The 13,614-nt window shown below is 40.7% G+C and overlaps 1 protein-coding gene and 1 non-coding gene across 3 annotated transcripts in view; both read right to left on the reverse strand.

Moving 5' to 3' along the window:
* Nucleotides 1–13,614, reverse strand: part of LOC149083885 (laminin subunit gamma-1-like) — a 45,734-nt gene that overhangs the window by 11,527 nt on the left and 20,593 nt on the right. For both annotated transcript variants that reach the window (XM_089234256.1, XM_089234257.1), the window contains 9 exons: nt 13,398–13,515; nt 11,929–12,036; nt 11,673–11,809; nt 10,080–10,202; nt 7,649–7,951; nt 7,336–7,560; nt 3,141–3,326; nt 1,898–2,027; nt 1,675–1,787 (listed from right to left, as the gene is read on the reverse strand). In XM_089234256.1, the coding sequence (XP_089090382.1) occupies nt 1,675–1,787; nt 1,898–2,027; nt 3,141–3,326; nt 7,336–7,560; nt 7,649–7,951; nt 10,080–10,202; nt 11,673–11,809; nt 11,929–12,036; nt 13,398–13,515 (1,443 nt within the window). The remainder of the gene's footprint in view (nt 1–1,674; nt 1,788–1,897; nt 2,028–3,140; nt 3,327–7,335; nt 7,561–7,648; nt 7,952–10,079; nt 10,203–11,672; nt 11,810–11,928; nt 12,037–13,397; nt 13,516–13,614) is intronic.
* TRNAS-GGA (transfer RNA serine (anticodon GGA)) lies at nt 10,698–10,771 on the reverse strand. The gene has a single exon. It is a non-coding gene; the product is annotated as a tRNA-Ser (tRNA).

A 13,614-nucleotide genomic window follows, 5' to 3' on the forward strand; every position in this document is an offset into this window, starting at 1 on the left:
AACTACAGCCATCTAAGAGTGCAAATGTTCTCAAACAATGGAGGAAATACTCTCTTGTACTAGTGATTGTGATGCGATAGCAATACCATCTACTGGACTGCAAAAAAACTAAAACAACGTTTCATACTCCTACCCAGAGATGTTGCCACAAATAATATTTTTGTCGAAAATTCATAACAGTATTGCTACTGCAGTCTATCAACGTTGCACTGGTGCTTTTGTGCGTTCGTTACTTTAATGAAAACTTTGCTTTTTAAGTAATTTCTTATCATTTTTAATTTTTTTTAAACTTATCCGTGTGAATTGCTTTTATACGTAATCCTACAATTAGACCGTGGGCATCCAGTAAAAAATCTGTGAGCCCCTGGGGGGAGGGTCTGGCCTAGATATTAGAATAGAATTTTCAGGGAACTCGACGCGTGTATTTATATTTTTGCGTCGCTCAGACGGGGATATTGGAGTGTTGGAGAGTGGAAAATCTACGTCACCTGTTGACTGTCAACTAGGCATACTTTTAGTGTCCTCACTACTCCGGTATCGTGATTACCGGAGTAGTGAGGGTGGAGCCGATAAGGTCCCGAGTTATTCGGGGTAAAAATTTATTGGACTGAATTTCTCATTATTCTGAGATTTTTTTACTGCTTTAATTCTATATTTTTAATAATTCTGAATTTCTCGAAAACTAATGTATTTGAATAATTCAGAATTTTCAATATAATTCTGAAATCAAATTCCTTTATTATAATTTTGAGTTTTTTCAGTAATTCTTGAATCATTACTTTCATTGTTTCTGGATTTTCAATTATTCTGAACTTATTGCTTTCATTGATTCATAATTTGCATAAAAATTATCTGTTTTTCTAGATTCTGCTGACTTCCTTCACCCATTTTCTTCCCATTAAACTGGGCCACCGGGAACCAAAAAAATCATCGGGTCACGCCCCCCCCCCCTATCGCCAGTGTAACCAGGCAAGCATCTGTCGCAATTCCATCCAGCGGTGTTGTAGATGCACTTCATTGGCCAGATGTTCTGTGGGGAACGAAAATGCATGACATCTCATCAGAACGGAATTGATTTTGTGATCGTGTGAAGACGATGAACTAAAAACTGCGTCATTTACCGTCCATTTTATTTAGAGATTTTCACAGTGGCACCGTGTGAGGGAGGACGGGAAACTCGACTCGCTGAGTATCCATGTCTCCGAGCTACTAGAAGATCTATCTGATTATCCCCGTGTGAGGAAAGTCTTGTGAGAGGCGTTCAGTTTTCTCCTATCTAACACAGCTAATTTAATTCGACCTTGTCTGACAAGGGAAGGGTGCCAAGGTGACGTCTTCAAAAAGTTTTGAAAAAATTGCCCCACTGGTGCTACTCATTTAAATATCAACAAAAATATAAAGGAATCCCGCGGAATCATTATGGGTCACTCAAAAAAATTGTACATAATAATATTTTCAACGACAATAGATGCCAAGAATGAATTTACAAATCCCGCAGCCACATAGAATGTTAGTGTGACGTCATTAGAGATAAATGTACTTAAAGTTTTTCATCATTTTTTGGGGGCGACACCTTGGGACCCTTTCCTTGTGAGATATGAATAGGGTAGATTGAATCAGTTTTATATAAGAGCTCATCAAAGTGTGAAATTCGACAGCAGGAATATCACTTACGTTTGCATCCACCTTTGGGAATCGACAGCGCATCGCCAGTGTAACCTGGCAAGCACCTGTCGCAATTCCATCCAGCGGTGTTGTAGATGCACTTCAAACATTGGCCTGATGTTCTGTAAGGTAAAAAAAAAAATTTATGTCATCAATATTTGGTTATCAGTACCGGCAAGAGATGATTTTGCTGTTATCGGTTCTGCGGAAGAGTCATCGGAATCAGCCTTACGTGTTACAGTTTCCTACAGCGTTCGGATCGATGTTGCCGCTGCATTCACATTTGCGACAGGGCCTTGGTGGACCGTTCCTTCCTAGAGGGTCTCCATAATATCCGTCTATGCACAAGTCGCATTGATGACCTTCAAAAGAAGTGTCCATAGATGTACAGGGTGTCCCATAAATTCGTAGATTGTTTAAAAATTTATAAAAACTGAAGTAATTTGTAATTTTGAATGCGTTTTGCTATAAAGTTGTTCTCACGAAAGGGGAAATATTTTAGGGGAATTTTTATATATAAAGGGGAATTTTAGAACAGCAAAAAAAAAAAAAAAAAAAAATTTGTTCAGAATTTTTGTCGAAAGAGAGCGCTGTACAAAAGCGAATCACTGAAAATATGCAAGTCAGATTCCTATAAAATGCAGGGTGTACGAATAACAGCTCCTTTCCCTTTTACTGGCGCTTACATAAGGTTTTCATTGCAATGTTGGTGGATAAAGCACTACTGGAGAAGTTTTACCCCTTCCTCGAGCCACCGGCTAAAGCTTTATGAACGTTTCAGACACGGAAGAGATTGAAGAAAGGTTCGGGCTCAGCCGACGCCTTCTATAGCAGAAAGCCTCCGCGCGAAGTTGTCATTGAAGTCATGCACATTTTTTCACCTGCAGTCGTTGAATATACTGCAAAAGAAGGTAAAGCTTTCGCATACGTTGGACTGCTATATCCAATGGCTAAGGGTGAAATGGGCAACTTCAGAGACGTCAAAGCTTCGCGCGGAGGCTTTCTGCTATAGAAGGTGTTGTTTCAGCACTCTTGCCAGACAAGTTTACAGCGCCCTCTATGAGTCTTCACACAATTTACAGCATACATGCATCACCCATATCATGGGGACCAAATGTGGTCATCGGAGTCATTTGATGTGTGGCCGGCGACCTCAAATTTAGTTTGTTTTGTTTAAATGAAGAAAGCGGAACATATTATTTTGCAGATCATTTCAGTGACCCACTGTGCAGTGGTGCAGTTCCACATCACTTGAGTGGCCTGTGACATATTTCCAAATCATTTAAGTGACCCGCGGCACATGTTCAGATCACTTAAATAACCTACTGTGCTTTTCCAGATGAATTAAATGACCCCGCGACACATTTTCACATCAGTGAAGTGGCTTTTGCACTCTCTCAAAGGTTCAACACCCCTAATTTCCAGGTAACTCTCCTGGAAAATATTTCATTCATTCATCTGTTGGGCTTACTTACCTGTATGACCCAAGGGGCATTGCTGACAAGCAACCTGACCTCCTGGAAGGACGACGCATGACCCTCGGTCGGGACAAAGACAAGGTCTGCAATCCGCCGATGTACCTTGTCTGGCATCTCCGTGGTAACTCGAAGCGCATCGTTCGCAGTACATCCCTTCGGTGTTGTGTTTGCATACGCATTTCCCTGCGGAAAAAAAACATGAACACATGGCATTACATCTGCGAAATATTTCGTTTAAAATTATCTGAAAAAATTCTTGAAACTGCTGCCTACAGAAAGATTCGATACTGGCGAGGATTCAGTGAGGTACGAATCTAGGCAGGGCCTCCTGCATCGGCGCTCTTCAACCTTTCTACACGGCGAAACATAAAGGATGGAAATAGATAAAACAACTTCGTGGCGCGGCAAAAAACGAAAAAAAGACACTGGTGGAAATAAATTAAGAGAATTTGCATATTTTATCGAATTTCATGAAAAGAACTGAACTGAATGTAAAACCACTGCTTCTAGACAAAAATGCAAATCTTGTACGTCAAATACGTAAGCGTACACGTGTGGGTAGGCGGAGCCAGTAGAGAAACAGGCTTTATAAGCGCGCGTAAGTTAAGACGCATTTCGTTCGCTAGCACACCTCGGTGAATTTCTTGGTGTTATTTTGCAGCAATCGGTTAATTTCAAATTGTAACAGTAAAAATGAGTAACCACCAACGTTTAGATGATGGAATGAGGTGGCGAATTGTGGGGAGGCTAGAAGCAGGCCAATCTCAAGTCCAGATTTGTAGGGAAGTTCAATTTAACGCCCAGCGTCGTGTGTTAGGGTACGTCCATAGTGCACCGCTTCCCGCTTTATTGCTTAAACCGCGGCAGTTGTAGAAGGCGAGATTATCCCGCGCGATTCTAGCCGGTGGTGGTTATAGTGCACCGCTCGCGGGAGCGTCTGCCTGCATGAGCAGTTGGCATCATGGAGCTATCACGTGGGGATCTATTGTGTGTTTTTGTTGACAACAAAAAATATTTATCATAAAATTTTAAATATGAAAGAATGACGAATGTACATGAAATGAATAGGACTCACCTTGAAGTTGCAATGGGTTTAGTGTAATCGCTAATTATAGTTAATCAATTAATTGATGATAAATCAGCGATTTCGCTTTTAGTGCCACAACAAATTTTCGATTAGAAAAACGAAAATTAATCGTTACAAAATTCCGTTGATTTAGTTTTATCGTTAATTAGTTTATTAACGATAAAACTAAATCATGATCTATAATTAGTTAACTAATTAACGACTAACTAGTTTAACTAATTAAACCGTTTCCAACGGTATTTTGATTAATTAACGATATCGTTTTTATTACGTCAGCTAATTAACGATTAGTATTAACAATAATTAGGCGTCATAAAAACTCCGTTGGATTTAGTATGATCATTAATGATCCTTAATTAATTAACGATTTCGCTTATTATTATGTCATAACTAATTAACGATTAGTATTAGCAACAATTAACCATCACAAAAACTCCATTGGATTCAGTATAATCGTTAATTAACTTTAATTAATGATTAATCAACGATGTTGCTTTTATTATGTCATATCTAGTTAACTATTAGTATTAACAATAATTATTCGTCATAAAAACTCCGTTGGATTCAGTATGACCATTAATGATCCTTAATAAATAACCGATTTCGCTTATATTATGCCATAACTAGTTAACGATTAGCATTAACAATAATAAATCGTCACAAAAACATTGGATGTCACAACAAACCTGTCACACATTGGATTCACTATAATTGTTAATTTTCCTTAATTACTTAATGATTAACGATTTCACTTTTATTATGTAATAATTAATCAACGATTAGTAATAACGATAATTGATCGTTACAAAAACTCCGTCGATTTACTATTCCACTATAAAACGAACACTTAGAGGAAGTTTTAAACTGCAAGCGGTGAGCCGGTCAAGCGAGAAAAAGAAATAATAATTCATTCCGGTTAAAGCGGGTAAAAGCAGTTTGAGCCGGTAAAAGCAGGTAGGCGGGCGCACTATGGCCGCCCCAATGAGTTTTCACGATCTTTTTTCAGCCGCGATAAAGTGAGTAGCGAGAAGCGGTTCACTATGGACGTACCCTTACTTATGGAAACAGTTCCAGGATACCGGATCCATCGAGAGAAAGCCTGGGCAAGGTCGTCCGAGAGCCACGACGGCCAGAGAAGATCGCCATTTGTCGATTATAGCGAGGCGTAACAGGAGTGCTACAACTTCTCAGCTCTCTCGTGACTTGTATGCAGCCACAGGAACCCTGGTAACCTTGTCTCTATCAAGGGTGACTGTTTCCAAAAGACTTCATGAGAGAGGGTTGTTTGCAAGAAGACTTGCTGTTTGCGTCCCGCTCACCTCTACGGAAAGTAGAATACGTTTATCATGGTGCAGAGAGCATAGAGATTGGAGTATGGATCAATGGGCGACCGTTCTCTTCACTGATGAGTCCCGGTTCAGCCTAAGCACCGTTTTCCGCCGTACGTTAATATGGAGAGAACCAGGGACCCGCTACCTATCCTCCAATGTCCGCGAAATCGACCATTATGGCGGAGGAGGTTTAATGGTCTGGGCAGGCATCCTGTTGGATGGCCGCACACCTCTCCATGTCTTTGAAAGAGGCACTGTGACTGGTGTGAGGTATAGGGATGAGGTCTTGGAGCCCTATGTTCGCCTTTTCAGGGGTGCAGTTGGCCCTGAGTTCATTTTAATGGACGATAACGCGAGGCCACATAGAGCTCTTCTGCTCGACGATTTTCTAGAGAGTGAGGATATTCGCCGGATGGATTGGCCAGCCAGATCTCCAGACCTTAACCCTATAGAGCATGTCTGGGACGCTCTGGGGAGGGCAATTGCAACTCGCAACCCCCCTCCGGGAACCATCCAGGGAATGAATACAGCGTTGCTGAACGAAACGCTGTTTAAATCCAGAAATAATAAATCCAGAATTTAATGAAAGGAATAAATCCAGAATTTAATGAAAGGAATAAATCCAGAATTTAATGAAAGGAATAAATCCAAAATTTAATGAAAATCAGAATTTACGAAAGTAATAAATCCAGAATAATCCAGAATTTACGAAAGTAATAAATCCGGAGTAATTGGCGTTTTTCATCAGACAATATTCGCGAAAGGACCAATTGCCACAGGAAATGATAAACTGCCTTATTTCAAGTATGAAATCACGCTGCGAGACCTGTATATCTGTAAGAGGGGCCCATACCCCCTATTAACCCATCTATTAACAGATTTTTTTTGTTTATTCTGCAGCCGCTGTTTCATACCTTCCGACTCCAACGAGTGTTACGCACGATCATGCTTGTGTATTACAATTATTGAATGGTTATTTGTTTTGTATTGTATCAATGTATGCACACATCAAATTTCATTAAAATCGGTACAGTAGTTCTAGAGATAATCGACCAAGTCTGCAAATTCTCTTAATTTCTTACTCCAGTGTAATTATCGGACGGCAAGAATAAATAAATGAGCAAAAATAATTTGCGGACGGGTGAAATGCAAATAAATAGGAGGGAAAATTTGAGGACCTGGAAGGGAAATAAATATAGAAGTAATGTAGGCGCCGGCAAAAGAGATGAAGAAATAGGGAAAAATAATTTTAGGACGGTCAAAATATAAATAAATGGGAGAAATAATTCGCGAAATGCAAAAATAAATGTGAGAATAATTTGAGGCCCGACATAAAAATAAACAAATAGGAAAATAATTTAATCAATGGCAAAAAATAATTAAACAAGAGAAATAATTTGTGGATCAGCAAAAATAAATAAATGGGGAAACAATTTGCAGACCGTATTTACGGAAATAGGTATAGGTAATATAAAATAAATAATGCAATACAGAATAGGTGAACAATTGAAGTATTTACGGGACAACTTAATTCTGGGGGGAGATAAAATCGCGTAAAATAAGTTTGACCGGTCCTCAGGACCCGTGCCTGGATCCAGAGCGATGTATCGGGAAGAGCGACTAATTACAAAGATCCGCAGCATCATCCCTTATTTTACACACAGTGTAGACAAATTTTTCTTACCCTCCCAGACCTTTTTAGAGGGCCATCACCCCCTCACTCTCTGGATCCGCACCTGAATGTTTATCTATGATATGGAATCCGAATAATTACCTGTTTCTGGGTCGCAAGCATCAGCGTGGTTATTGCAAAAGCATTTGATGCATCTGGAGTAAGGATTGGTCCCCTCCGGATCTTTCTTGTACCCTGGAGCGCAGAACTCACAGGATAGTCCAGTATACCCTTCAGGACAAGAACATTGCTCGATCCAGGTCGCAATTTCGTTCGATGGAACTTGGTCGGCTGATTGTAGTACGACGTTGTCCAAATATCCAACACCTGAAAAAAAAAAGCAAATCTTTAGCATTTTTTGGCTAGAAGAAAATAGACGATCAGAGACATTTTCACCAATGACGTCGATCCTCACCTCCTCTGGAATATGTTGCCTTGATCTTGATGGACGTCAGATTGGACAGCAGCTTCATGAAGTCAAACGCGCTCAGTCTGGGCATCCAGCCGAACTTCGGATGCTCGTGCAACCGGAGCTTATAGTTCTGAACCCTGTGCGATGGGATCGGGTTCTCCTGCTCGGTTATGGGTACGGATACCCTGAGTCCGCCACCTTCTAGGATGATGTCGTGGGCACTCACTCGTACGGTTTCGGGACCGATACGTAAGTCGAAAGTCAAGAAATGATTGTACGAATTCCTCTGGTTGCCAAGGTACACTTCTAAAAAGACAAAAATTAATAGCATTAGACATGGAACCTGGACCCGATTTTTGTCGCCAAAAGTACCACAAATTTCACAAAAAATTCCCTAGTTTACGACCACTTTAGATTACATTATACGGCATACATGCTCAACACGTGGCCCTAGGAGTCATCTGATGTGGCTCGCGACCAGGACCGGTCCTAGGAATTCTGCCACCTGAGGCAAATAATATTTTCTCCGCCCTGAAGATACGACTTCTGAAAAGAGTATTCTTTGTTCACCTCCAATACCTTGATAGACAGTGGTTCCCAAAGTGTTGGTCACGACCTTTCGATAACAATCACAGAAAGCTATCACGGTTGCACTTTGCAAGCTATACTAACGTTAATTTACCACACATAAATAACAGCTGTTAAAATTTCGAAGTAAACTTGATCATTTAACTAATATTATTATTTATAAAATATCGTTTAATATCAATCACGTCATATTGTTTTTTTTTTCCCATGTGGCATATCAATAGAAATAGGTCGCCGATTTCAGTTAAAGAATTATAACAGTTTGATAAGTGGCGGAAGGGGTCCAAGTTCATTGATGATTCTCGCACACTGATGCTTCTTCATAAGTAATATATGTCGCCGGAACTTGGGGGGCTGAGGCTATTTGAGCCCCTAGTATAAATTTTGTGATGGTGATGAGATTCCCCCCGCCAGTAATTCATGAATACGCAATGCAAAGCACCCTCCTACGTTCGGGCTTGAGTCGAATGGCGATTTTCAGCCCCCGCAATGTGTTTTTCATATTGACGCCTCAGATGTAATACACATATAATCAGTGACGTCTCAAGAGCATCATGGGCCCCCGGTTCAAGTTATTTTTCTGAGGCCCTACCTTGCCAATTCTCGAAAATTTTCACCTTTTTCTCGTTTCTGTGAGGCCACTCTTCTCCTGAGCCCCCCACCCCCCACGAGCCGTGCCGGAGTGGGCCCATGCGTTAAGACGGCACTGCATATAATACTGTACTGTGTAATTGTTTCAATATTTTCTAGAAGGCACATTTTTGCTGATAAAATTTTATTTTTACCCGTTTATTAGTTATGGACTAAGATAAGCACCATTTTTTGATGGTGAATAAGTTTACAAAGTATCGACGTTTAGAGACTGAGAATGCTTCCGTGTACACTACAGAGTTTTTTTGTTGTGCAGAAAAAATTCCCCAAGTGATATATGATGACGTTATTTCGTCATTCCACCCAGATCGAAATTCTGTGCAGATGAGGATCCTCGGTACCACCAAAACAATCATTCAGGTCAGCTGGGTTTTTTAAGCAGGCTGATGTTACTGATGGCCATGGATTGAGCATACATGTTTTTCAGGATGTTCCAGACCTGTACGCCTAAAATGAGAGGGATGATACCACACGTCAAAAGATACAATTTCTACAATGGAACCTAGGGTCGTAGATGACTTCTTTTTCGTCGCATATAACAGTTTTCCTTGACCTTTTTTCGCTTACGGATTGGTGGGGAATTTTTTCTGCACAACAAAAAAACTCTGTAGTGTACACGGAAGCATTCTCAGTCTCTAAACGTCGATACTTTGTAAACTTATTCACCATTACCCTTTGGATCATATTTTCTTCCCATCTGGTTGATTCAGGACCCTTCTGTCATCCAGGAGGGATATCATATCTACTTATCGGGTTAATTTTTTAAAATAAATTTAGAAATTGGAAAGAACTGGTATGTATCACGCAATTTGAGAGTAATCCTGGAAATGAGGGGGACCCCCCCCCCCCACTCACACGCATTATAACATTAGGGCAAAAAAAGAGGCGATTTTTTTCTCCCCCTACCCAATTGCGTGTGAATGGAAGGAAGTAATTTCCCTGTAGAAAGATCTTCAAGGTGTGAGCAGGGTTGCCATATTTTGGTGACTTCTGAAGTTAGGTAACGCACGTATCCCTCTAATAGTTGGGTTGTGACCCTGGGTCCAATTGCAAAAATTGTTTGTGTTGGCGTGTACCTTCACCCCTATCAATTTAGCGTGATAATTCTGGGACAAAAGTCAGCCTTGAAATTGGAACAGGTCCTTCGAACCAGGAAACTATCGGATACCACTCGACTATTGATAATCCTGTTTACCTGGAGCAATGAAATAGACGGGCTCTCCACTATCACCTTGTGACTCGATTATCTGCAGGTCGGCGTCGTATACCACAGGCATACTACGACCACGCATGTCGGTCGCCGTCCAGTCTTCGGAACCTGCAGAGAAAAATACAAGAAGGTAACTCCGCAGCTTGTGGATGAATCCAACATACAGGGTATCCCATAAATTTGTAAATAATGAAAAAATTCATGAAATTTGAAAGAATTGATGCATCTGTCTGCGAAAAAGTTATTCTTACGAAGGGGAATTTTTTTTCTTTGGTTCGAATAAAAAACGTCAGTTTAAATTCCTGTCGATCCAGAGAGCACTGAAAAGCAAATCACAGAATTCCACAGAAAACTACGTTCATTTGCATAAAGGCAAATGTTTACGAGCATATCACAGCACTAGGGGGGTCATAACTCATTCCATTATGAACAAGGTATCCCATAAATTCGTAAATAGTTTAAAAATTCACAGAAATTCAAGGAATTGGTATACAGTAACAAATTCTAAACCTAGTCTAGGGTTGCGACATGCTGGTAAATATTTCGAAGGTTTTAACAACTAGATGTTGCGAAGATATATTTTGGAAAGAGAGAAAATTCAACTGCCCCTGCGGGGAATCGAACCCATGTCCTTTCACTTTCCGGGTGAACGCCCTAGACCACTAGACTACAGAGGCACCGAATCTCTCAATCTTTCCTTGTAGAGATGTAGCAAGGAAAGATTGAGAGATTCGGTGCACCTCTGTAGTCTAGTGGTCTAGGGCGTTCACCCGGAAAGTGAAAGGGTATGCTGCAAAAATTTGAATATTTTTTTTTTAGTCAGTGAAATTACGATAAACAATCTGGTCACTCACTTGATCACGCATACAGTGACTCACTCATTCACTCATTCGGTCATTTACCCACATATATTGTCACTCACCTAATTACATGGTCACTCACACGGTTAGTACAGGTGAAATGCCAAGTGTGGAATTTCAGGGACTTACCAGGGAAAAAATGTCAGGGCGAAATGTAGGGACGAAATTTCCGGATCCCACTCAAGCCAACCCCTAAGATTCCATGTTTTATCAATAGCTTCTACCGCCTTTCGGATCATCTCATCGCTCCCGGGGTTCTTCAATCTTTATGCAGGGAAACCTGTCTAAGACGGACACTCTATGAGACAGAAACCTGTCTAAGACGGACACTCTATGAGACAGAAACCTGTCTAAGACGGACACTGTATGAGACAGAAACCTGTCTAAGACGGACACTGTATGAGACGGAAACCTGTCTTAAACGGAATCAAAATATAGTCCGTTCAATGATTGTGTTTTGATTTTCACCTTTATAAAACGGAAATCTGTCTAAAACGAAATATTATTCCATTCCCCTGACGTCCCGTCTCATACAGGTTTCACTGTATATGAACTTTTAAACCATCTTATCTATGTAAACTATCTTTACATGAGTATTTTTACCAGTGTAACTGTAGTCATGCCTTCTGGGGTTGTATGTAAATAAATAAATCGGCGAATTCATGGGACACCCTGTACAAAAATTATTCAAGAAACCAATCGAGGCGACTTGTCTTACTTGTATCGAACGTCGATTCAATGGATTTCTTGTAGAATCCAGGAGCACTCCGACATTCGTTGGAATGGCCGTAGCAGAAACATTGGACGCAACCGAACTCGTTGTCGACTTGAAGGTCAAAGAACCCGGATTTGCACCTTTTTGAAACATAAACAGATCGATCATGTAAATGATTTCGCCTTACGTGTAATCTTTCGCATGTAAATCCAACGTCAAATTTATCGAGTCACTGGATATAAATGCTAGATTTCATTACCTATCGCATCTCTGTCCGACGGCGTTCTCTTTACAAGGGCAAGCTCCAAGAGCCGGGTCACACGTTGGCGCATCTGGAGCTATGCCAGCCAAATTGCAACCACAAGGTCTGAAAGAAAATTACCATTGATTAACACATGTCCTGGAAACATGGCAAAGAATTCTTTCACCATAAATAGTTTGAAATATCGAATCAATCATCTTCGAATGAATTCCTTTAGGTGATGATCATGGGTGCCCAAATCCTGGAGCCACGCTCCTAAACAGAGCTCACTAGCAGGCCTAAGGCTAGAATTCTTTGGATGCGATTTGTTTGCCCTCACGACGAATCGTTTGGGAGAAAAAACCAATCGTTTGCCCTCACCCCTGGTGCCTTAGCATTGAGGTAAGCACTTCATCTAAATCAGTTTCCCAAACTTTTTGTTCCATCGCACCCCTCCCCCTTTCCAGAATTTTTCCCCTCATCGCCCCCCCCAACTCAAGCAAACCCATAGGATTCTATGTTATACCCGTAGCTTCTATTGCCCCCCCTTTGAGGAAACACTGATCTAAATTATTATCAAGCAGATTATTCTCACTCGCACAGCATAAGTGAATACCAAACTACGACTTACTGAAATAATCAAGTATTCTACAAATTTACGTATTGAAAAAAATTTGTTTTTTCTAAAAGGTAAATCAGGAGCTATCAAACGCGCGGTACTCTCACTCCCTACTATAAATTCTTATCCAATGCTTATGTGTAAGATGCGCCGGCTCCCCAGAGTGTTGAGCAAAGAGTCTCTTCGAGAAACCTTTGTCAGAGTCATCGCTCCTAACAAAGGTTTGAGGTGCACCAGGGCGCCGCAGCGCACTGTTTGAGAACCCTTGAGATAAATAATCTAAAAGTATATAATAACATGTCCTGACTGACTGACTGATTCATAATCACCGAGGCGGAACCACTGAAACTATAAATATCAAATTTGGTCAATAGTTTTGTTTCATGACGTAAAGACTCACTAAGAAGGGGTTTTATGAAATTCGACCGCTAGGGGGGGGGGCGGGGGGGGGGGGGGTCAAAGCTGTAAATACGAAATTTGGCGAGTATTATATTTTATAATACAGAGCATCACCCCCCCCCTTCCCAGACGGGATTTCTGAAAATTTAACCCCCAACGTGGTGCAAATGTTATATGGGGGAAATGTTATATGGGAAGAAATTTTAAAGGGTGGAATTCGCTCCTTCTCTGGTTTGGCACCTGGGGGGCAAACTCTGCCCTCCCCACAAGTCACCCCCCCCCCCACACTACCTCAGTTACACTACATAAGTAACAAAAAAAAAAAAGAATCTGTGGAAGAGTAGATGTCTTTGCCTAATAATACTCAAAAAATCGTCAACGAATGAGGCAAAAACCAGGAAATACTAAAAAACTCACGGTATTTGCTATAAATCGTTGACGATTTTTTGAGAAAAAAAGAGAATCTTACTTGCAACCCTGAGGAGACATGTCGTAGAAATTCGGTGCACACTTCGAGCAAGTTCTAGTCCCAACACCTTCTTTGCAAGAACACTGGCCATCCACATTACACTGCGAACTTAACGATCCTGAGGATGATAAAGATATGAAACAATTTCATGTGTAGAATACTTGTACTGTAAATTCAAATGATTTTTATAGTAAAATATCAGTATCGGTATTGAAAA

The sequence above is a fragment of the Pholcus phalangioides genome, unplaced genomic scaffold, assembly GCF_987345545.1.
Source record: "Pholcus phalangioides strain wild (caught in Gottingen) unplaced genomic scaffold, Ppha-v1.0 ptg000008l_1, whole genome shotgun sequence".
NCBI lineage: Eukaryota > Metazoa > Arthropoda > Arachnida > Araneae > Pholcidae > Pholcus > Pholcus phalangioides.